This window comes from Pseudorca crassidens, chromosome 4 (assembly GCF_039906515.1).
Source record: "Pseudorca crassidens isolate mPseCra1 chromosome 4, mPseCra1.hap1, whole genome shotgun sequence".
NCBI classification, from domain to species: Eukaryota; Metazoa; Chordata; class Mammalia; order Artiodactyla; family Delphinidae; genus Pseudorca; species Pseudorca crassidens.
In genome coordinates, this window is record NC_090299.1 from 108,373,875 (window position 1) to 108,398,810 (window position 24,936).

At 39.5% G+C, this 24,936-nt stretch overlaps 1 protein-coding gene across 2 annotated transcripts; it reads right to left on the reverse strand.

The window, feature by feature from the left end:
• Positions 1-768: 768 nt before the first annotated feature.
• On the reverse strand, positions 769-24,936 carry SDAD1 (SDA1 domain containing 1). Of its 2 annotated transcripts, none has more exons than XR_010943086.1 (22): positions 24,699-24,936; positions 22,327-22,431; positions 21,762-21,860; positions 19,659-19,769; positions 17,631-17,702; positions 17,442-17,542; positions 16,415-16,472; positions 15,812-15,886; positions 14,550-14,651; positions 13,251-13,320; positions 12,144-12,247; positions 10,465-10,522; positions 9,300-9,358; positions 8,612-8,688; positions 7,270-7,367; positions 7,087-7,163; positions 6,159-6,288; positions 4,580-4,674; positions 4,298-4,488; positions 4,106-4,190; positions 2,747-2,846; positions 769-916 (listed from the first exon to the last, which is right to left on the reverse strand). XR_010943086.1 is itself a non-coding variant. In XM_067736305.1 (22 exons), exons 1-22 carry the CDS (start codon positions 24,786-24,788, stop codon positions 869-871), a joined length of 2,067 nt encoding a protein of 688 aa, XP_067592406.1. In that variant the 5' UTR covers positions 24,789-24,936; the 3' UTR covers positions 769-868. The 2 variants fall into 2 exon arrangements, 1 of the variants encoding a protein (XP_067592406.1); XM_067736305.1 differs by having other exon boundaries at positions 2,747-2,908.

Sequence of the window (24,936 nt, forward strand, 5' to 3'; positions counted from 1 at the left end):
CACCACTCAGCACAGAGTACCTATTTGACATTAGAAACCTTTTATTGAGTGAGACATGGCAAACGGTGGGATGAAAATATTACAGGGTGAAGGAAGGCTGAGGAAACCAATCTAATTTCTTTTTCCTCTATGGAAGAATGAGCAGCCCAAATGATGAACTGAGGCCACTCCAAGATTACTATTTATACGTAAGGCAATGTAAAAAGCAAGGTTTTAACCAAAAAGCCAGTATCTGGCATTAAAAAAAAAATTACAGCTTTTGGATGGATGGACTAAAAAAGCTATATTGTCTACCCAAAACCTGTACAGCAGGGACCTGTTTTCAGCAGGTAAGCCTATTTACAAGTAAGATCCTCTTACTCTTGTAACATTGTCCTGTTTTAAGAGAATGTATAACTCCCATCCCCTGCAGAGTTAGTCCATAAGGCCTCTGTGACCCCATAGAAGCATGAACCTATCTCTACTAGAGAACTATTTATACAACACTGTAAATACACAGATACATACTTGCCCCTCGCCCCATCCTACAAACAGGCTATAAATACCTTGAGTGAGGAGTTGCGGCTCATTCAATTTTATATCTTCAGTGACAATTAATAGGCACTCTCTCTCTCTATATATATATGTATTTTTTTTTTTGCATGAACACTAAATGAAAATGATTTTACAACACCATTACTGTTTACATTTCAAACATTCCCACCCCTACCCATCTCTAAAATAAGAACACCAGAAGCTACCAAGTTTACTGTGGTTTTCACAATATAGTGCTTTTGGACTTTTTAATGTAAACATTCTAAATGTACTAGTTTTCAGAGTAATGACACGAATTTAGCATTCTCCCTGGAATGGAAAACTTGCTTGGAAGTTACTTCATTCTTTTTCTCTTTTTCAAGAGAGCATCTCGTAACGCCAGCTGGAAGATTAAAAAAAAAAATGTAAATGTGATCTACCGAGAAAGACCACAGGACCAATGTTCACAGCAAACCTATGAACGTCCTTATAAAGTCTTACAGTTCCCAAAAGAAAACAACAGAATATTAAATAAAAGATTATTAGGAATAAACCCAAATTATAAAAAGAAGATAACCAAGGTCAATGTATACATCTTAAGTGTGTGATGGATCTGATTCCATTAATCCCCAAGCAACCACCACTCTCTGAGTCCTAGAAACTTTAAAGCATTTTTTGGGGTGGAAGCTGCCTGGCTCTAATCAAGCTTTTTGAATTTTATGACTTTAAGTTACTGACTCCTTGCCTTTAGCTCAGATCTGGGTCTTGGTATGTCTTTGTAGATATGCAGAGTAACTGGGACGCTTATGGTAGAAAAAAAAAATCAACCAGTGCATTTTAACCTAATTTGCGTGGCTAAGAAGGTATTTCTCAGATCCAGCTATCTATGTCTTATTTTCTCATTTGTAAAGTCGGTTTAATCACAGTACCTGTTCATATTGTTCACGTGAACTATAGCACATATCCAGTGAACTAACTTCCTCTTACAAAATTATTCAATCTTTGAGAGAAGTATTTTATACTGAAAGAGGTACTGACAGGAACGAAGCAAGGCTTCTCTATCATGCCAAAAAAAAAGCATGCTAAAAATTAGAGGAAGTAGGGGCTGGGGGAACACCCCTAGATAACATGTAGCAAGGTCACAAAAACCTCAAAACGAAGCAAGGCCTGCCAACTGGATGGTCATTATTTCCTCGACCCAAAAATCTTATAAAGGGCAGGGGAAGGATAAACTAATGAATTTAATCAATTCAACCACGCATTTAAATTGAATTGACAAAATTCAGACTATTTAATGGCACCTTTCCTTTCACCTAAACTTTCAACAAATTCTAATCAAAATTACTGCCACTTTATTACTTACATGACATTGTTGAAGAGCTTAGAACTAGAATGATTAAATAAACAGAGTTAGTCATACTGACTTGGTTCCCACACCTATGGAGCCCTGCCCTGGAGAGCTGGCTGTCACATTCAGGCCTGGCAGGCTCATCCTTGGCTTGCAATTTAGGAACGCTGGTTCAGAATGTGGCACTACTTTTCCCTTGACCTGACTTCCTAGAGATTCTTCCTAGTACATTTAGATATACGCTCTGGTACATTGGCAGTAGAGGAGGATATAAAAACATAAATTTGTTTTACTACAATGAATTATGAAATAAGCAAGCCAACAGAGCAGCACAGGACTACCCATCAAAGACTGAAAATGGATAAAACACAATTCCAAAGGTCTGTAAATATAATGGCTTTGCAGAAGGGTACACAGAGAAAGGATCATGCCAACAACAGAACTGTTAGTTTGTACTGCTTTCCTGAAACTGTTACTGAGATATTACCACATATAATTATTGCTTTTTGGAAAAAAGTACCATATAATAAACACTCAAAAATTATTATTCAGTTAATTTCGATATATTTCACAGATGCAATGTCAAGAGAATTTTAGCATAGGAATGGACCTCAGAGCTCATCTAGTTTAAACTCCTTTATTTACAGAGGAGGAAAATCGCCTCCCTTTGGTCCCTTTGGTCACACAGCTGAATCTCAACAAAGTCAGGTCTAGGATTTACAAGCCCTGACCGCTTTCCACCTCTCCATGCTCTCCAATAATGCACCCCATTAATCCTAAGACACACATAATACAAGGTTTTAGAAGGCACAACTCCACTCAAATGTAGAGAAGTCTTAGAACAACAATATCACTCTACCCAGTCAAGCTTCAAGTTGAGCTCACCTGCTTTTCTCGGAAGGAACGCTTATTTTTTGACCGGACGTTATGACTATACCGCATCATCATGAAATTCTTCTGCTTTTTCTTCTCCTTATTCGTGGAACTGGAAAATGGATTCATTTTGGTTTTTCTCCTCACAAATTCTTTTCGGTCTGTTTTTCCAGCCTATCAGCACACACACACAAAAATACCACGCAGGAGTTATCTCATCAACACACACGTCTCCTCTGTGCCAGCTCCGCTGGATGCCAAGGACACTAAGGTGGAGGGAACACACAGTCACTGCTCCCCAGAGACTCAGTTCAGTCCAGGGGAAGAAATGACCATGATGTGTTGTAATTGGGCAAGGGGAGCTCAGTGGAAGAAAAGGTTTCTTAGAGGCCAGAGGAGCCTAGGAGAGAGGGAGACCCTGTGAGCTGTTTTTTGCAGGATGAAGGCCTTCCTGGTGAGGAAAGGAGGGAAGGAGGGAAGAGTAGAGCATTTCAGGTAGGAATACTATATGCAAAGTTGCAGTGGAGAAAGAACATGGGTTTTCAAACTTATCTAAACAAGTGTCAGTACAAATGGAATAGAGGGTAATGTGGAGCCCATTTGGAATGGCGTCTGAAACAAGTCAAGGTAGAGAAAATGAAGCTGGAAAGGTAGGCAGGCTGCAGTCGCAAACAGCCACAGGACTTGCCTGAGGCAGCTCTGTCTCTGGCTTTTCTTTAATGACTAAACATTCCCCTGCTTTTCTCATAGCTCTGGTAAATGTACTGAGCCTCCCTGAGACCGTGAACATACAACTGTGCCTTTCTGTGCTCTACAGCTTGTCTTAGACGGTGGTTACATATGTGGCTATCAAGTTGTTAAAACTCATCTAACTGAACACCTCTTATCTGTGACTTTTATTCTATGTTAATTATACTTTTATTTAAAACATTAAAATAAAATACTGCAGGGACTTCCCTGGTGGCGCAGTGGTTAAGAATCCGCCTGCCAACGCAGGGGACACGGGTTCAATCCCTGGTCCGGGAAGATCCCACATGCTGCGGAGCAACTAAGGTGCTGCGCCACACAACTTCTGAACCTGTGCTCTAGAGCCCGCGAGCTACAACTACTGAGCCCACGCACCGCAACTGCTAAAGCCCGCGCACCTAGAGCCCGTGCTCCACATCAAGAGAAGCCACCGCAATGGGAAGCCCACGCATCTCAACGCAGAGTAGGCCCCGCTCGCCGCAACTAGAGAAAGTCTGCGCGCAGCAACGAAGACCCAATGCAGCCAAAAAACCCCTGCAGTTCTGTGCCTATACAAGTTCTGAGTCATATTTCACTTTATCTGCTTTCTGTTTAGAAAACTAGGCAATGACATGCCCCACTCACCATTGCAGTTGCTAGTCTTGTCTCCTTGTCAGACTTTGGCTTTTTATGAAGGCGTTCAATGTCCCGAAGAGAAAGTAACTCACCCCTGGGGTGAAGGAAAAAATGTAATATGTAATACGGATGGAATTCCTTTTCCTAATACTTTCATAATCACGTGAGCTGACTGAAGACCTGGCGTACACACTGTCTTACCTGGGCTCCTCATCACTGTCTATTTCGATGTATTTCCTCTTTTGGGCTTTCCCAGGGGCAGCGTCGAGTTCTTTCCTCATTTGGGCCATTCGGATTTTCTGGAAGTCTTCCTGACTTAACACTCGGCTAGTGCTGACGGCCACGGCTTTGGCTTTCCGCTCCTCCAAGGGCATGCTGTTCAGCTTCTCAGACTTGAAAGGACACAACACAGGCTTAAACGGCTATTAGCTCCAGTGAGGGCGTAGCCCCTCAACACTGAGAAAAGGACATTTTAGGACTCACGATTTCTTTCTGTTCTTCATCGGAAGAATGGTGCACGTCAACCCATTCGCCATCAGAAACTGCCTCGTCACTGAGACTCGTGTTTTCCCACTCATCTGTGTGAAAAAGAGCACCCCATTAGCACCCACTTTATGTTGAGTGTTCATGGTACACTGAGATAAATCAAGCAAAAGAAAACTTAGGTAATGAACCTCAAATAGATGCTCACCAAGAATTGAGCAGTATTACTGTTAAATAAACCACATCAATTTAATTAAGTCAAGGAACGGAGAATAACCACTGATCAATTATCCACCATGAGCCGAAACTTTACAATCTTTCTCTAACCCTCGTGACTCAACAAAAGAGGAATAGAGTCCAGAGTTAAGTAACCTGCCCCAGGCCACACTGCTAGAAATGCAGCCTACACTGAAATTAGGAAAATCATATATGACTCTAGAGCCTACGTTCTTTCCAGCGAACTAGCCATGTCCATCAGAACTGTACTTGTACATTTACAGTGGCCACATACAAGTTATTTAACTTGTCTAAGCACATTTATACGTTTGAGAAATTAGTTAGAAACAAGTCATTCAGAGAACCAAGGTAGAAACTTTTGGTTGTATAAGAAGCTTGTAGACACCTCAGTAAAGAGGTATCAGAGATCCTAACGGAGCTACCACAGTAAGCTTTCAAAATGAAGGATACCTGCAGTCTCTCAGCAGATGCCCATGTTCTGTAAGACAGTGTCCCAGCTCTTAGGCATGGCCTACACAGCCACTCACGTGAGGCCCCACCTCTATCTCTAGTCTCATCACCTTCTGTGTATCACCTTGTATCCTACATTCTAATAGTTTCCTAAACCCTTCAGTACTTTGCTCACAGTTTGCCTGGAAAGTCTCCACTATACTACCATTGCTCACTAATCATTCCCAATACGGCTCATGGGTCACGATTTCCTTGAAGCCTTTGTTGAACCTCTGAGGTGGACCTGACCTCTCTCCAGCCCTTATACCCCACTCCAATCATAAATCCTGTTAATGATTTATTAGCTGTTTATGAAAGACCCTCAAGGACAAGAACCATATCATTCCTCTTTGCTTTGACAGTGGCCGGCTCATAGTTAATGCTTACGAAAGTTTTGTTGAAATAATGAAGGGATGAACAGGAAGAAGAAAGGACCCTAGCAACCAATGCAGTAAATGCTAACCCCGGAAATGAGAATGGAGTTCCTCAAGCACTCTTTGACCAGTTCAACAAGCATTCTCCTTCAACAGGAGGATCGCTATAGACTAATCTTCATTATTTTTTCTAGGCAACAAAAGAAACCCATTATCTTTCCCAAGTGTCAAACAGCATGCCCTTGATAAGGGGCAGCCAATCTGAAGGACATGAAAAGGCATTTCCTACACCAGAATGTAAATTCTCTCAGAGCAGGACCATGCCCATTTGACCTTCAGTGCCCGTAACAGAGCGTGGCACATAGTCATTACCAGGAAGCATCTGCTGGATGAATGTCCAAACAATATAAAGATTTCAAGATCAATACAGATATAGTAGGAGTGATTTTGTCCTGAATAATGGTGAAACAAAAATGAACCTTCATCATCTTCAGCATTTTTTTCTTCTTTTTCAACTTCCAGAACTTCTGCTCCTGGAATGTAATCTTTAGCATCTAGTTCTCCATATTCTTGCACTCTTGCTTCTATGGAGGCCTCTGTAGGCTTACCCTAAAGGAAAGGAAGTAGTTTTTAATGAGGTGCTTAAACTGCAAAACATTATTCATGAAAAGGATTCTCCAGGATTATGAATTGAGAGGGAGAATCACAAAAAATGGAAGCAATCGAATGACAAAAACAGTCCACCAACGTCTTGGGTCAAAGTAAATCCCCCAGACAGAACTTTGCCCACTGTTTTCTTGCCTTCTTCTTCTATTTTTTTTTTTTTTTGCGATATGCGGGCCTCTCACTGTTGTGGCCTCTCCCATTGCGGAGCACAGGGTCCGGACACGCAGACTCAGGGGCCATGGCTCATGGGCCCAGCCGCTCCGTGGCATGTGGGATCTTCCCGGACCGGGGCACGGACCCGTGTCCCCTGCATCGGCAGGCGGACTCTCAACCACTGCGCCACCAGGGAAGCCCCTTCTTGCTTTCTTCTGATCCACCTCAGGAAACTTCAATTAAGTCTTGAGATCTCTCCTTCTGTTACATACATGCATCTTTCTCTGTCCCAACTTGAAAGAGGTAGTATCTGGTTAGGGAACAGCCTGTTCAATGCTGGCATCAGTTACTGACTTCAAACAGTCTAACAGGTCTATAAGAGTCATTCAACCTCAAACAGCATATACCAACTATAAAACAGTTAAGCAAAAGTATTCAATCAATTTTATTCTGAGCTTAAAGAATAAAACTACATGTATCACCAATACTCCTAATGGAAGCATCAGAAATACTCAAACTCAAATTGTAGGAAATTATCCTCACTTTCTGAGACCAAATCCTTGATCAACATATGTATGCTTCACCTACCCGGAATTTCTTTTGTAACATCTGAGGATTCAGTGTTCGGAAGAGCTGAATCAAAGTTCTAGCAGACATCATCACATCTGGAAAATAATACCTTTAATTAGAAACTTCAGAGCAAAGAGTCTATTGAGGTAAAAACGAACTACTCTGTACTCTTTGATCTACTGAGAATAACACACCACTTACTCTTATCTTTGTGTGTTTTATACTGAGCCAGGTCTTGGAGAAGTTCTTCAGTCATGGCTAGAGGACATCGAGCTGTTATCTCTTTTATAGCATTGATTCTAAAAAAGGGAAAAAAATAAATTAAAACAAACAAAACACCCCCCAGCAGTTTCATGTGGTTCAACCTAAGAATATTTTCTAAAAAGACTAAATCAAAAGGAATGTAAGTTGGGTTTTATAGGTCTTAGGTCTTTAAAACTGCAGCATGGTAGAGTGTGAGGGTGGGGAGCCTCAGAGGGCTTTGATTCCAGACAGTTTACTGCCATTTCCTCTACTAGAAGAATAAGAAACAGTGTCATCTCTGTAAAATACAGGCATACCTCAGAGATATTGCAGGTTTGGTTCCAGACCACTGCAATAAAGTGAGTCACACATATCTTTTGGTTTCCTAGTACATACAAAAGTTATGTTTAACTATACTGTAGTCTATTAAGTGTACAATAGCATTATGTCTTAAAAAGTACGTAACTTAATTAAAAACTACTTTATTGCTAAAAATGTAACCTTCATCTGAGCCTTCAATGAGGCATAATCTTTTTGCTGGTGGAGAGTTTGAAATATTGTGAGAATTACCAAAATGTTACACAGAGGCATGAAGTGAGCCAATGCTGCTGCAAAAATGTCACCAATAGACTTGCTCCACACAAAGTTGCCACAAACCTTCAATTTGTAAAAAAAAACGCAGTATCTGTGAAGAGCAATATAGCAAAGGGCAATAAAAGGAAGTGTGCCTGTATATGATAGCAGCATTTATTCGCCAACTCTAGGGGAGATAGTACTAGGTCAAATAAGGAAAAGTTAAAGGTCTTTAGGGCTGTTATCCCAGCAGTATTTTCCAAGGGAGATACAAAGCAGCTGTTCAGCATACTGCTTAGTTATCAGGACAGATGAGTCGTCCTTAAATTAGTGTCACACTCATTAAGTGCTTTTGAATTAATCAAAAGGGCCACTGAACCGCCTTGGGATTAAAAAATGATTCCATAATGAATCATCTGTTCCAGGGAAGATAGGAATTCAGGGTAGAAGACAGAAGAAAAACATTTAGATTGCCACACAAGCATTCATTTGAAAGAGGGAAAGCTAGTTAAAAAACAAAATGTTGATTAGAAGGGCAAATATCTTTTCTCTGGCTCAAAATTCTGACCAATAAATTAAAAATAGCAAGCCTGCTGAGAAGACTGAAGTGTACTTTAAACTGTTTTTGCAGAGAGCACATTATAGATGAAATTTTACATCCTGGTAATGGAAAGCAAACCCAGTGCGTTACGACCATACCCACTGCCCACAGCCACATTCTACATACCCTACTGTCATGACCTCTCCAGAGTTCTTGTCGGTTACAAAATTGTTGGCCACAGTCATGAGCAATGACTGCATGATCTGAATGGGAGAGAGAGAAAGGATATGAGTGCTGGTAAAACGTCTACACCTACTCAAACGCTTGACGATGAAGGGACCATAAACTATTACAGTGGAAAAACAGCCCTCCACCTTCGGTTTGGGAGTTGGAAGGATCAAGACTGAGGAAGACTGAGAAAAACATTCCACTCTGGGTTTCAGCCTTCTTCTTAGCTATCCTCAGATTAAATTTGGCTTGCCTTTAATATTAGTTTTCAACATGGATTAAAAATTGCTTTGACCCACGATCCTCCAACACTATTTGAATCAAAGAAAGAAATGATCAGTTTTGAATCATAATCACTATAAATTCACTGATATTCTTGCCCTCCCCAGCATAAAATTTGGCAATTAAACAAAACCAGAATTCTCAACAACTTGTCCAAAATAAACTTTACTTTCTACAGTAAAATGTTTTTACTTCTATGAGTAAACTTCTATGGATATCTCCTTAAGAGCTAGTGTGTCTTCTACTCAGTTTCAAAAAGGCAGGGAGGACGGTAATCCCTGTGGGAAAAGCCACCATGATATACTTAGTGGCAGGGCTACGTATGCACTAGATCCTGACAGAAGTAAAGTTTAAGAGTTCTCACCTCTGGGGGTACTAAGTGATGAGATGCCTGTGCAGCAAACAGAAGGATCTTCGTTACTTCTAAAAAGGTCAGAGATGGGAAAGGCCACAGTCAGTTTATTGCCCTGCCCTCAGGACCACGGCAAACATGGCCAGCACACGCTGGCCGTAATGCTACTGCTGCTTCCTCTGCCCCAACACCCAACCCCGACATCTGCATAGCTCACTGCCTCGCTTCCTCCTGGCCCTGCTTAACTGCTGCCTTATCAAAGTGATTTCCTGACCACATAATCTAGACAGAACTCACCCCAGCACTCCCTACTGTCTTCACCTGCTTCCCTTTTCCTCAAAATACTTCCCGTCACCTGGACATACTACACACAGCACTCTGTGGATCTTCCTCTAGAATATAAGCTCTATGAAGGTGAGGATGTTACTTTGTGTTCACTGGTGTCTAATGCAATGCTCAGACTAGAAATCACTCAATCAATGAATAAGTACAAACACATATATACACACACTCTCCCTTTAAAGGGGCAGCATGGATAAAGAACAAGGCCTCTGGCAAAACAAAGAAGTGAGGTGAAGCCTAATCAGCCACTGTTTGCTGAGTGATCTTGGTCTTTTTTTTCTTTCTTTCTACACCTCTCAGGATTGAAGTGAGGATTAAATGAGATGACTGTATGTAAAGTACTTAGCACAGTGCTTGGCTCATGTTGAATGTTCAATAAATGTTCATTTCTTTCCTACCTTGGTTCAAGTTCAAAGGCAAAAACAACCATCTCTTCCTTCCTGCTTTCATGTTGCTTTTAATTAAGAATATAAATGAGGGCAATGAAAGCAGTAAGTTAAACCCTGGTATCTATAATGAAGTTACAATAAACAGTCAAAATTCTTTTTTAGAATCTTTCACATGAGTATTTATAGTATTACAAAAAGACTTGCTTTGAGAAACCAATTTTGTTTTGGTGTTTTCCCCCCGCCAAATAATTGTTTCTTAAAGTTGATAAGGAGAACAATTACCTCATGGCAGAATCTGGAAAGAAAACATACAGGTTTCTCTCCTTGTCTCTGAAGCAGAACACCCTTCACTCCTAACTCTTGTCTTTAGTATTAATTCCAGAACAAAAGACTCTGGATGGTTAACCCCAAGGCCACCAAAGGAACATGGCAAGTGGAAGCCTTACCTCTTTGGTGGGGCTGCAGAAACCTCTGCACAAAGGGGTAGAAGTTGAAGAGAAAAAGCTGTGGAAAGAAGAATGCACTGACTTTAATATATATCTAGCTGAGCTGTGGAGTTTCATTTCTCCATGATGCAATTATATCACCAAGCTCAACTAACTGGGAATCATTTTTTTACTTTCTTTTTTTCTCAACAAGCATTCATGCTACAGGATGATTCAATGTGCTGTATTAACCAAAGAAAGGAAGGCCTTGTTGCTATCCTATTATGTCAAGGAAGAAGGAAGTGTACTCAGAATAAACCAGGGGGTGAAAAGGCAGTCAAAAAGCAACTTTCTTTCAAAAAAATTGCAGAACCAATTTTTTAGTCTTCAAAGATAATAGTAACTCAAATCTGAATAGTGCCTAGTGTAATCTGATCACCAAAAAACCCACAGTCTAGTTTTGTTATGGGATACCAGTCCAACCACACTGGAGGAATTACTCTGAGCTCCATATTTTAGACAGAAACCACTAACACTCTGGAGTCTACCTAGATAAAGGAGACAAGGATCCAGTTATTAAAGCAATTGTAATCTTTAACTTCAAGAAGAGAAACTCTGGAGATGGCCTAGTCTTTTTCAAAGTTCATCATGTGAGAATAAATTTTTTTTCTATTTTAGCCACAGAGCAAAACCAGGACCAGAGAAGTAAAAGGGAAGACTTGGGTTCAATACAGAGATGAGTGTTCAACTGTAGCCAGCTGTGAAACTCCAGTATCATTTCCATCAAACTATGCTTGAATTAAGAATCACTTCTGCTTTTCCACTGAGCTCAGATTCAGTTGTGACTTGAAATTGTTGCACAAATGTAACAAGAATTGACCTGGTAATCCTGCTTTAGAACTGCAGCCCATGTAGAAAAAGCAATTTATTCACCAAAATGTTAACTTTTTCTTAAAGAAATGGAATAAGTACATTTGTTCATTTTTAACTTGATATAGGTCTATACTGTTTGATTTTCAATGAAGGAGCCTGTTTTACTTCTTGTTTTTTTTTTTGAAGAAAGCAACACATTCAGTGATGATCAGAACAGCACTAGTTATAAGAGCAAAACTATAGACAACAACCTCAATGGTCATTTCTTCATGGGCTGAATTTCTGGGAATCCCTCCTTTTCTACAATGGCAGTTAGTCTGAGTATGTGTGAGGTTTCCATATGTATACACAATATATATACATTATACCACCAAGGAGCTCTTGCAGTCTAATTTAATATAAAGTGAATGACCAGAGAATTCAGCTTTGCAAACATGATCCTCCTGCTAGAGTGGGCTGGAAGTCAGGAAAGCTATGAAGGGGTAAACTGTGAAATGTAATAACAGTTGATAAAAATATGTGGGCTCTGTTGGCTCAGGAAAATGTATAAGTGAAACATAGATACAATAAAATAAAAAGTAGAAAAAAAGAAAATAGTCTGTCCATAAACTGAATACATGTACAATTCAACATCCAAACTAAGTGACAAGAAAACAAAGTGACAAAAACAGCTATTTTCAGAGTGAAAGATTTTATCCCTTTGTAAACTGTATGGGTTTAAATGGTTTGGGAGGGTAAAATTAAGCCACTGCTCTACCTTACCGTCCTTTTACCAAGAAAAATTCCACTTCTAATATCCATCAAGAGAAACATAATGTAATTCAAACCTCGTGAATTCCCACCAATCTGGAGATGAGGTTCATGAGCATCATCTTCACTTCAAACCTCTCCTTAGAGCTCTCTAGCTGCTTCAGTAGTTTTTCTGCAAAATCTGGAAAGGAGAATATCAGAGAAGTATACTGTGGGCCCATGGTCTATACAACATAATCTAGCAGGTGTAGAGAAAAGCAGTAGTTTGGTCACTGGCTCTGGTATGGCTGTGCCTGAAATCACTCTGCAGAACCAGGACGGTAAACACAGCGGCATGACCGAAGGTGAAAAGACTCACACACGGGCAAATATACCTTCAGTGGTGCCCAAAGTTAAGTCTTAAGGATTTCCAAGATTTTTAGCATCAACATCTTGAGTTACTGTTGACAGATGCTCCACTTATAGCTCTCTGGGGCCCTGCTTCTCAAAGTGTGGTTGGCAGACCACCAGCAGCTGTCCACCTAATAGCTTGTTAGAAATACTGAACTGCAGGCCCCAACCCCCAGACCTACTGAATCAGACAGAATCTGTACTTTAACAGGATCCCAAGGTGATCAGTATGTGCCTTAAAGTCCGAGAAACACTGACCTAGAGGAAGCGTCAGCAAACTAAAACTAAAATACAGAGAGCGTTTAAAAGCCCCACTGCCCAGCCATACCCCATATCACCTAATCGGTCTCTGGGAATAACAGGACCCAGGTACCAGTATAGTTTTATAAATTCCCCAAGTGATTCCAATGTGCACTCTAGTTTGAGAACTAGTGTTCTGAACAGGGTTTCCCAAACTTTTGGTTTCCACATACCAGTTGAAAAAAAAGGGACTAATAAAAGATTGTCAGTTTTTCATTTGGTCAAGCACAATGTCTTATAGTACAAGTACTATGTTATTAAAGACATGAATTGCGAAGAGAGCTGTTCCTCTATATTTTTCTTGTTTTGCTGTGGATTGGGAATCACTGCTTTGGAATAGAATTCTCTAGGCTACAACCAATAGGTAACAACTAAGCATTTACTGATTGTCTATTAAGTGCCAAGGATTTTATATTCCCTGGTAACCTTGAAGGTAGGAATCTAAATAGGCAGATAAAGCCAACAAGGAACTTGGGAGGTCATAATTATAGTACCTTGGGGATCATGAATCAAGTGAATAGCTGAAAAGTTAAACACCTCCGGTTTTTTTTTCTTCTTTTGTTTCTGAAAGAAAGGGAGAGGAAAACATTTACATTCTGAATTACAGTGAAGAGGCCCTTGGGATTAAATGTGCTAATGTGCTAAAGGCTGTTATCAAGTCCATTACACTATTTATATTTATTTATTTTCCTTATTTTTTTTTTGGCTGCATCGGGTCTTAGTTGCAGTACACTGGATCTTTTGTTTAGGCATGCGGGATCTTTTCCTTACAGCATGCAGTCTTCTCGGGTTTCTCTCTAGTTGTGGCACGTGGGTTTTCTCTCTCTAGTTGTGGTGCATGGGCTCCAGAGCATGTGGGCTCTGTAGTTTGCAGCACACGGGCTCTCTCATTGAGGCATGCGAGCTCAACAGTTGTGGCATGCAGACTTAGTTGCCTCGTGGCATGTGGGATCTTAGTTCCCCAACCAGCAACTGAACCCATGTCTCCTTCATTGGAAGGTGGATTCTTTACCACTGGACCACCAGGGAAGTCCCCATCACACTAATTAAAAAGAAAAAACAAAAAATCTTTGTTCCAAAAAACTTTCTTGCAACTAGAAGAACTAAAGGTGGTTTTTAAGATTAAACCTTGGGGACTTCCCTGGTGGGGCAGTGGTTAAGAATCTGCCTGCCAATGCAGGGGACACGGGTTCGATCCCTGGTCTGGGAAGATCCCACATGCCTCAGAGCAACTAAGCCCGTGTGCCACAACTACTGAGCCCGCACACCACAACTACTGAAGCCTGTGTGCCCAGAGCACGTGCTCCACAACAAGAGAAGCCACTGCAATGAGAAGCCTGCGCACTGCAACGAAGAGTAGCGCCCGCTCGCCGCAACTAGAGAAAGCCTGTGCACAGCAATTAAGACCCAATGCAGCCAAAAAGTTCTAGCTATCAGCACCTGTGAGACTTAAAGAGATTTGGAAATATGAACATTAAAAAACACACAAGGACCAAATCAATGACTTTCAAATAATTATTACAAAACAAAATGTACTTCATTTGCATACTCTTCTGAGAAGACATCGTGATCAAAACAAATGAATTTAATCAAATTAATTTATTCAAGCCACAGATCTTGCTAGAGCTGAAAACATTTATTCATCTAAAAAATTAGTGCTTAAAAAGTCATCACACATTTCTAAGTCCTTCAAAATGCTATTTTCTCTATTCCAAATGCTTAAAAGCTTTTCTAAAGAACACATATTCTGCATTCTAAAGATTCCTATCTCATTTCCCAGGTACAAGTCTCACCTTGAGGACTTTCATAGCCTTTTCCAACTTTTTCTTGTTTTTGGAGCTTTTCTTCCCTGTGGCATACTGCACTAGCAGGTCTCTTGCTGTTGGTCCTTCATCCTGAAGAATAAACTACTTTGTAAAACTATAAACAAGGAAAATCTGCATAGAAGCAAGGAATAACCCTTTTAATCACTTCTTTGTACTTATACTCTTTGCATGCTATTAAAAATAAACACAACTTTAAAAATTCAATAAAAAACCAATTTGCCTATCTGCAGGAACAGGCTCATACCAAGATTTTCACTGCAACACTGACTTTTGTTTTTATTTTGCTTTTAGTTTTTATTGAAGTACTAATATACAGAGAGAATGCAACTTTGTTTTTATTTGAAAAAGGAAACTGGAAACAAATATTTATCAATAGGGAAATGCTTAAACTATAGTACATCCATTTTCTGAAATATTATGTGGAGGTTAAAAGAATGAGGTAGATCTATATGTACTAGTAGAAGAATATCTAAATGCACTGGTACATCTATATATGTCATCACAAAGGAAGCAGGTTGCAAAATAATACATATATTACTTATATGTTTTAAAAACAGACCACACACATAAGACAATATGTATACACATCCACACAGAAATGCATGGGAAACGAAATGGTTATCTATGAAGAAGGAACTGGGAAGTGGAAATAAGAAAGGATCAAGATAACTTTTATCTATAGTATCTGAAATTTTGTACAGTAAGAATGTATTGTTCATACATTATTTACTAAAGTAATAACAAAAGGTGTTATCCCATATTCCAGTACTCATTACCAAAATGCTAAAATGGGAAGGGAATTTCTTTTTAATATTAATAAAAAATATTTTTTAATAAAGGAAATTTCATGACATCATAAATCCTGATTCTTCCTTTTAAAGATGCTGTACTACCCTTCTCCCTTTCTCCACTCTAAACTTCCATGATGTCAACACTCAATCTCAAAAATATATTGGCAGTAATTTTTATTCTAAGTTCATATAGTGAGATATAGGTATAGCTTTAGCACCAAGAACAAGGTTGAATGAATCTAAGTTTTATTAGTTACTTAACCAATCTTTCTGAATGTAAGTGACAAGTTCTAACTAGAATAAAATCTCAGCATGGCAGAACTCAATAAAGGATAAAGGTAGCATCTAAGTTTCTTTCCAACTTTTACAATCTGTACTGAAAACAATAATAAAATCTGCTAAACTGTAAAGTTCAGAAGTATCTATGCTTAAACTAACCTCAGATTCTGAGTCACTGTCCTGTTTCTCCTCTTCATCTTTTCCAAGGAAGAATGTCAAAGCAGCAACTAATATCTAAAGACCAATTCAAAGTCAATTACTCATCCCAGCTTACAACAAAGAATAAATACTTTTGTCTATATTTTACACATGCATATGAACTAGGATCTGAAGAAAAAAAAAAAAAGAACGGTAGGATTTGGGCTCATCTGTCTTAGCCCGGCTCTACACAGTTGTTATCCTTCAAGTAGAAAGTCAGGAACTTCTACATGCCCCCACAAGAAAAGTGATATAGCCCCTCTAACAGAAAGTCAACCAAGTCCTTAAATTTCTTTCAGCTGTGCCTGAGTCCAATAAAAGAGCAGTCAAGAATTACAGAGGAAAACAAAATAAACGCTAAGGCTATCGTTTAATACCAAGCATTTTAAAAACTCGTAATTTTGCGTGACTCCTCTAAAGCGCAGATAAACCAGGGAAGCAGCCTAAGCACAAGCAGCACGTCCGCACACCACCTCTTCCTTGCATACCCATCTCCTTCACCTTCTAGCTGGAGAAGTGGGCTACTCACAGACAGTGCCTTCACACAGCCATACATGTGCTCACCTTGGTGACCTTAGAGAAACATGCTGTGGTGATCACATTGACAGTTTTGGCATCATTCCTGGGGGAAGACGGTTGAGTGCTTTAAAGTGAATTTTCATTCGACTGTATTTGACAGCACAGACAATGGCACAAAATAAATAAATATTTCTAACATGTTAAAATTCATAGTTTGTAATATTTCAAAAAGTCACGGGTTGCTAAATAGTCAACTACAGGCAAACATTTAATTCAATTTTAGCCCAGTCTTGTGTCAGAAAACTATGCAGCCATTCAGATGTATTTTTTGAAGAATTTTTAATGACATAAAACCTACTCAAGATAACTGGGCGCGGAATAAAAAACCAATAAAAAACTACAATACAGCAAAATTCCAACCATACTTTAAAATTCACATTAAAGAAAAGACAGGAGGAAATAGCATAAAATATTAACTGATTATCTCTAGGGGGTGGGACTATCAATAATTAAAAAAAAAAAACTTTCTAGCTTCTCCAAATCTTCTGCTGCAACGAATATTACTTTTATATTTAAAAAAAAATTAGTGAATAAGAAAAGCAAAAGACATGAGTTGGGACACTGTACCAACAAGCCAAAGTTTATGAAACATGATAATTTAAGTATATAAGGTAAATTGATTTGAAAATCTTCAGAGAGGCAGAGTAGAAAGAGCCCGAATTTCAGTCAGACAGATCGGATTTGAATTTCAATTCTGCCTTTTACTAGCTACTAAACTTAAACTTATGAACCTATGGGTTTCATTACCTATAAGGCGGGAATAATCCCAAATAAGCTACATTACACTGTTCTGAAGGTTGAATGAGGTAAGGCATAGTGCAAGTGCTCAAGAAATGGTAGTCAATATTGTTATTAGTCATTTGGATTGCCTCCATATTTTTACTTCCAACTTAATCTATGGCAGAGATATATTAAAGGGCTCAAAATCAAGAAAAATATTTGTGTATGTGTTCTGTGGCAATTACAAATGAATAAAAGACTATTTCGAAAGAGACAGGTACACAGATATTACCAGATGTTTCTTCTGTAGAGTTCAATCATCACATCCAAAGATATCTTGGCTGCAGTTGCATTGCTATCTCTTAACATGGTATACATGAAATTCTGCAATACCTGAAGAAAAAGAGGAGAAAGAAGACTTAATAAACTGCACGATACTGTAGTACAATGCTGCAAACATGGAAAACAAAAGGGTACTTACTACATTCACTTTATTGTTCTTGTGTTTTGCATTTATATTCTTGATATCAGTCACAATATGAGTGTATAAAGTCTGAGGAAAAGAAACAAAAACATACACACATTAACCAACATTTCTAACCTTGCCTAATTTGGAGAGAAATATAAATGTACTGGAGGATTTAATTTTGCCCACTTTTCATTCTATCACAAAAGAGACCAAAAACAAATAAAACAAACAAAAAGAAGCAGGTAAAGCAAAGTGAAAGTTACCCTCAAAAGGTTAAATATGAAGTTATATCACCCGACATTTCCACTCCTATCCGAAAGAAATGAAAATAAATTTCCAACTAATGTTCAAATATTCATAGCTGAATTATTCATAACAGCCAGAAAGTGAAAACAACCCAAATGTCCATTAATTGATGAGTGGATAAACAAAATGTGGTATAACCAGACAATGAAATATTATTTGGCAACAAAAAGTAATGAATACTTACATATGCTACAACATGAATGAACTTTGAAAACATTAAGTGTTTTCACTTAATTTTCACTTTCACTAAGTGAAAGAAGCCAGTCACAAAACAATTACATATTATATGATTCCATTTACTCGAACTATCCCGAGTAGGCAAATCTATAGAGACCAGAAGTACATTGGTGGTTGCCTAGGGCTGGGACAGATGGGAAAATGGAAAGTAACTGCTAAAGGGAATGGGGTTTCTTTTGGGGGTGCTATAAGTGTTCTAAAACTGACTGTGGTGATGGTTGCAAAACTCTGTGACTACACTAAAAACCCCTGAATTGTACATTTAAATGGATGCACTGTATGTGAATTACATCTCAATACATTTGCTTTTTTTGTTTTGTTTTGTTTTGTTTTTACAAAGGAAAGTCGGGGCTTCCCTGGTGGCGCAGTGGTTAAGAATCTGCCTGCCAATGCAGGGGACACGGGTTCGAGCCCTGGTCTGGGAAAATCACACATGCCACGGAGCAACTAAGCCCGTGTGCCACAACTACTAAGCCTGCGTTCTAGAGCCCGCAAGCCACAACTACTGAGCCTGTGTGCCACAACTACTGAAGCCTGTGTGCCCTAGAGCCCACGCTCCCCAACAAGAGAAGCCACCGCAATGAGAAGCCCAAGCACCACAACAAAGAGTAGCCCCCGCTCGCCGCAACTAGAGAAAGCCCTGCACAGCAACGAAGACCCAATGCAACCAAAAATAAATAAACTTTAAAAAAATAAATTAAAAAAATAAAAAGGAAAGTCCAAGCCCCTAACTGCATGCAAGACAATATTGGGATTTTTACAAATATCAATGGTACCCAAAATATGCTCCCCTGGATCACTTTTATTCACAAGTTAGTCCAAGAAGTACAATTGCTAAAATCAAATAGTTGCAGTCTCTTAATATTTTGGGGAAAAAAAAAATTTTTTTTTTAAGTTAATGTATGTAAACTTTAGTTTCTCTTTCTTAAAATTCTTTCATAAATCTTCAACTTCTGGTCTTACTTATACAAGCAAACAAGAAGTCAGAGGGAAATATTAATAACAAAAAAAGTCAGTTTTGGGGGGAAGAGGTTGGGAGTGGTTACAGCCACGAGTGTCCAGTCCATGCTCTGATTTAGCTGGTCAGTACAGCATAGCGGAAAAGGGCTTGGGTTCTGGAGCCAGGTTCCCTGGGTTTATGTTCCTGCCTTACCACTCAGAAGCTGTGTGACCCTGGGAACATCACTCTCTCTCTCTGTGCCTCAGCCTTTTCATCTATAAAATAACAACAACAATAACCCCTATCTCATGGCACTTTGTGAGTAAACGAATACGTAAAATGCTCTGAAAATGGTAACCTAGCAAAAAGTAAACAATAAATGTTAGCTATCACCATTATATTGCATGCACACAACCGTCAATTTTTTTCCTATCAAAATTATTCTTAGCTGTATCCAATAGTATGAAGCATCAAGAGACTCCAAATGCTATACGTTTCATGTCACTGCAAGGAAGAATGAGATATGGAGCGGAGCGGGGAGTGATTTTGCTCTTTACCTTTCGAAGAAGCTTATCGTGGCAACGCAGAAGTTCAAAGAAGAGTTCTAGCAAACTTGATGGATTGATGAGATTCTTATTTCTCAGCAAGATCAAAGCTTTGCAAAATGTCTCAGGAAGGAAAAAGAAACATACTATAAGATAATGATAAAGTTAGGATGAGAAAATGGAGCAAGTATATCCCCAAAGCACTTAATGTCTTCTACTAACTAGGCATAATTCTAGGCATGGGAACAGAACAGTCAGTCTCTGCCCTCATGGAGCTTACACTGGGGGTGGAGCAGAAGAGGGGACAGGCAAGCAAGTAAGCATATCAACAGGTATACCTCATATAGGAAGGAAATAAAACAGGGTAATATCATTGATACATAGTGACTGCAGGAGGGCTCCTTTACACAGGAGGTCAAGGAAGGGTCAACATAGAAAAACGCAGTGATCAGTAAATCCACAGAGATAAGAAAGGTGGGTTACAATAACATAACACACTGAATTGGGATAATCAAACTGAATTTGTGACCTTACAAGGCATTCTTTTGAAATACAGTTTGTAGTAAGAACGGCCCAATGGTAGCTGTAGCACCCTTGCTTACCACCAACTTTCACAAGTACACTCTAAAGAGGAATGCTAACTATACAGACTCAATCCCTTGCTTCCTAGCAACGTCCTAATTATTTTTAAAAACCCACTAGTCATCATAAAACACTATAAAGAAATATACACACATTTAATTATTTAATAATGCCTGCAGACCAATCTGGTTGGGTACTGTTAGCACACAAAACTTAAAGAAGACCTAATTACTTGGAAAGACACTAAGTCTCCACACTCAAAATCTCAAATCTGTACGGCCCACAAGGACTTGACCTAAGTCTTGACCTAAGTAAAAGTCTTCTGTAATGGTTCAAGTTTGAAGCCTTTTAGGCTGTGCTGCCAGGTCCCATGTCCCAACTGAGAGTTAATCACAGACTCCAACCTTGGCTTGTCTGAGATGGTATTCTTTTTTTTTTTTTTTTTGGCCTGATCAAATGAAGATAATCCTAGAGAAGTATAAAAATTGAAGAATTACAGAAAGCCTGGGAAAATGCAAGAATAAGAAACAAAGTTGAATCTACAGACTTAGCATTTTTATAAGTTTTGGTAAAGGATATTAGTAGGTTTTGAGATCATAATATTTGTGTAAGTTCTACCAGCTGTAAAGGTGTTTGAAAAGCTGATATATAAAATTTGAAAATGCCTCTGGTTGGGTTCCCTAGAAGCAGAACCCAATTTATTACAGAGGTCTGTCCAGGGTGTTCTCTCTTCTACAAGGGAAGTAAAAGAAGCAGGATAGGGCAGAGAAAAGATGGGCAAGGATGTGTCCTTGGCTGGAGACCAGCTTTAGTCTGATTACAGAGAAGCCTTGAAGCACAAACTGCAACACAAAGTTGGACCTTGGGAAGGGTTGGGCTTTTGAACCTCTGGGTTAGTCAGATACCACCTGTGGGCTGGGAGGGCCACTTCCCAGGTGCTAGGGCTCCCATTTAGCTGAAGACAGTGCTCCAGAGAAAGGGCAGCTGGGGGCCATTAGCAGCCAACATTCCCCGCGGGTGGGGGAAATGGGAGCACTGGCCTGGTAAAGGGGATCCCAGACAGGACCCAATGTCAATCACTAAGGTAACAATGTTTAAATGCTCAAACTGGCCAATTAATAGATAAATGTCTAAACTAAGCTTTATAAAAACTATAGGTTATAATTAGGGTTCTTCATGCATTTGAGATTTGAATGACTAGAAGGAATCACCTAATCAAAACAGGGAAAAGAGCATCTTGGCAGCGTTAGCATACTGGTAGAACTGAGAGATCAGAGAGAGGAGTGCAGCAGAAAAAGAAATGAGGTCAAAAACACAGGAAGGAAGCAAATCACGTAGGGACTTACACGCTAAGTTAATAAGTTTGAGTTTTATTCTGTGTAAATGAGAAGCCACAGAAGGATTTTAAGGTACGGGTGACACACTGATTTACATTTTAGAAAGATGTTTAGATGACAGGCTGTTCTCCTTTAAACACATATTATACGCACACGGGAACACAGCACAATTTATCAATCCAACTACTGGTCCTACCATTCGGAGATCTGGATCCAAGACAGTGTGGTTGTAAGAGAGAAGATCTTTCAGCTCTTGAGGAAAGTTACTTAAATGTTCTGGATAACAGTGACCAATCTGTAACAAAGCAAAGGCTCTTCTGAAGTTTTTCTTTCTCTCCTATAATTCATATGCACATATTAAGGATGTTCTGCAAAAGGAGAATAAAAGGCTATGTTTCATAGAAGTAGATGGCTCCAAACCATCTATTTTTCTTCTACATGCTAATCTCTCTGACCCCTTTCATATTTCCTCTAGTTTTAGTAAAGTATGTGACATGATTCAGAATCTGCTTTTATGATGAATTTGAAGAAAACAAATAGTTTGAAAGCTTTTTTGCTCCGGTTGGTTCTGTGAAAAGCTCTAGTGAAATCCTCTAACTGAACATAAGGAGGAAATAAAATCTGCAAAAAGGGAAAATTAATTTTCTTTTTTAAATTAAGTTTCCGCTCCCGAATGGAATGAGGTTGGGTATAAGTGAAAAATATTCTGCAAGCTGTGTGCAACAACTGGTCTTCGTTTTACTCAAAAATTATCTTCTTACCTGTGCCATAAACATCACCAGCTCTGCCAGTTCTTTGCTGGGTTTATTTGGTTGTAATTTGAAAATCTCCACATTGGATTTGTAGTGATTATACTGCTGTAGAAACTGTAGAAAAATAAAATTTAAATTGGTCACCTTCTATTATAAGACTTTCTCAGTAGAGAATTAAAAATTACTTAGAAATCTTTGATAATGGCATTGAGAAAAAGATGTGGCAAAGGTATGTAGAAACACTATGTTTTCCTTATCAGAATTCTTCAAAATGAGTTTTGAAAAATCTGCGCACATTTTGGGTAATCTAAAGACCCTTTCCCTTATCATTAGAAATTTAGGTAGTAAGGTATAAAGAACAGTGAAACAAGAGTCAAAAATTCAGAGCTGGCTCTCTACTGCCGTTTACTATCTAAATGACCGCCTACTATATTGTCCATGTATATAGAGCACTAATATCTGCAGAAATATGTGAGTCAGAAAATGTAAATTATAATTCAAGTACACAAAGCTCTCCAGTCAAAATTCCCCTTCTTTTAAATAATAATTATGATTTTATCCTGGAGTTCTAGATAAGATGTGTTAAAAGGCAAAAGCAACAGACACACAGAAATAATAATAGCTTCCATTTATTCAGCACTTGCTATGTGCCAAACTCATCATGTACATTATTTCATTTAATTATGTTTAATCCTAACAACAACCCAACAATCTAATGCTGGAACTCACAAGGCCTCAGTTCCACACCCTACAGCTACTCTCATGCCTAGGCCACGGCTTTAAACTATGTGTATATGTGTTAGATAGAGTGATAGGGAGAAAGGAGGAGAGGGGGAAGGGAAGGGGAGGGGGAGAGAGACACTCAGAAGGAGAATGAGTATTTCTTTCTTTCTTTTTTTTTTAAATTTGGCTGCTCCAGGTCTTAGTTGCTGCACGCGGGAGCTTCGTTGTGGCCTGCGGGATCTAGTTCCCTGACCAGGGATTGAACCCAGGCCCCCAGCATTGGGAGCGTGGAGTCTTAACCACTGGACCACCACGGAAGTCCCAAGAATGAGTATTTCTTTATATTACCAGCCCTAACTGGTTCAGTGAGCTCCAAATTGAGGTACAATATGTGTGAATTTGCATAAATATTTGTTAAGTGAATGAAACAGTAATCCTCTGTAGGTATTATCTCCTTCTCACAAATTAAAATACACGTAGGCTCAAGTGGTTAACCCTCTCTAGTTACACAATTGGTCAACAGTTGGGCCGGGATACGGAGTTAAGTTTTGAAACCATTGCTTTTAAATACAGCGCTGTACAGACTCTCAGCTATTACTTTGGCTAATGGTTTACAGTGCTTTACACATCTCAAAGCCTCACCTATATTACTTAACTTCTTGTATTTGTTCCTTAGTCTTTGTTTCCACTCTCTTGAATCTTTGGAAAGTCTCTCTCTACTGGTGACCTAAACCACTGAGACTGCTATTTGTTAAAATGTATTCACATAAATATTTGTATGTGAAAATCTGGGGGAGGAGGGAAATGAGAAGGGCAATCAAAAGATGAATAATTGTGTTAGCCATCTGCACATACAAGTAACTGAAGCAAATACCTGTTTAATGCCGATCAGAAAAATGGGTGTCTGAAGAAAGCACTTGCCAAAATAATGTAGCAAAATCATCACTTTCATTTTGTCATTTCTCAGCTCAAACACCTTTAATGTTCACAATTTGTATGAGGTCAGTATACAAAGCCCCTCACGGTCTGGACCTAATCTAATTTTCAACTTCATCTTTTCCTGAGGTAAATTCTCACACCCAGGTCATGCCAGCTTCCGATGAGACTGAATCCTGTTTTTTAACTAGATAATACTAAGCTCTTATGTCTGTCCCTTATACTTGAGAATACTCCCTCCTTCCCAACACAGTCCATGGAACAGAGCGCGGGCTCCCGGAAACAGACGTCGGAGGAAAACAATCTAAACAAAAGTTTCATCCACTGTTACAGACTAATTCCATTTAGGGGTTTCAGAAAAGAAAAGGCTTGAGAAACCTGTCTGGAAGTCAGAGGTTGGGGGTGGACCATTTGTCTCTCGACCTCAGTGAGATCGGGAGATAACCCCTAAAGCAAAAATGAGGTCTTTTAAATGGTGTTTCTGTGGCAGCAGGGTCTATGGAGCAGGCAGAAAACCCAGACGGGCAGCAGATTTCAAAAGGTGGGAAACGAACCCTGTGGCATGTCTCTCCCTTAACCCCTTTTCTCCTCTCGAGGAACCCCTGAACTTAAGAGCAGAACACGAGGCGAGCCAGGATCCCTGCTCCACTCCACGCCTCCCTCCAGCCACTGTCTCAACCAGCCGCGTCCCGGCTTCTAGCCTCACCGCGCCGCATTCCTACCTCCTCCACGTAAGCCGGCGGGTCTCGCTTGATCAGATTCTGTAACTGCGGCAGGTTGCTGGGCAGCTTGTTATTGTTTCTGCTAGACATGTTAGCTGCTGACTGGCTCCGCGACGAGCAGTTTTAAGAAAACCCACACCGCTGGCAATTGCCGAGAGTCCCAGCTACGGCTGGGAGTCGTACTTCCGAGTACGACCGGAAACAGCACATGGGTAGTTCGGCCGGCGGCGCCATCTTG

Coding starts and splice junctions, on each gene's coding strand:
- SDAD1 (XM_067736305.1), bottom strand. CDS start 24,788: ATGTCTAGCAGAAACAATAACAAGCTGCCCAGCAACCTGCCGCAGTTA. Junction 19,770..21,761: donor TGGATCCAGATCTCCGAATG/GTAGGACCAGTA, acceptor TTCCTTCCTGAG/ACATTTTGCAAAGCTTTGAT. Junction 7,164..7,269: donor TAAAACACACAAAGATAAGA/GTAAGTGGTGTG, acceptor ATTATTTTCCAG/ATGTGATGATGTCTGCTAGA.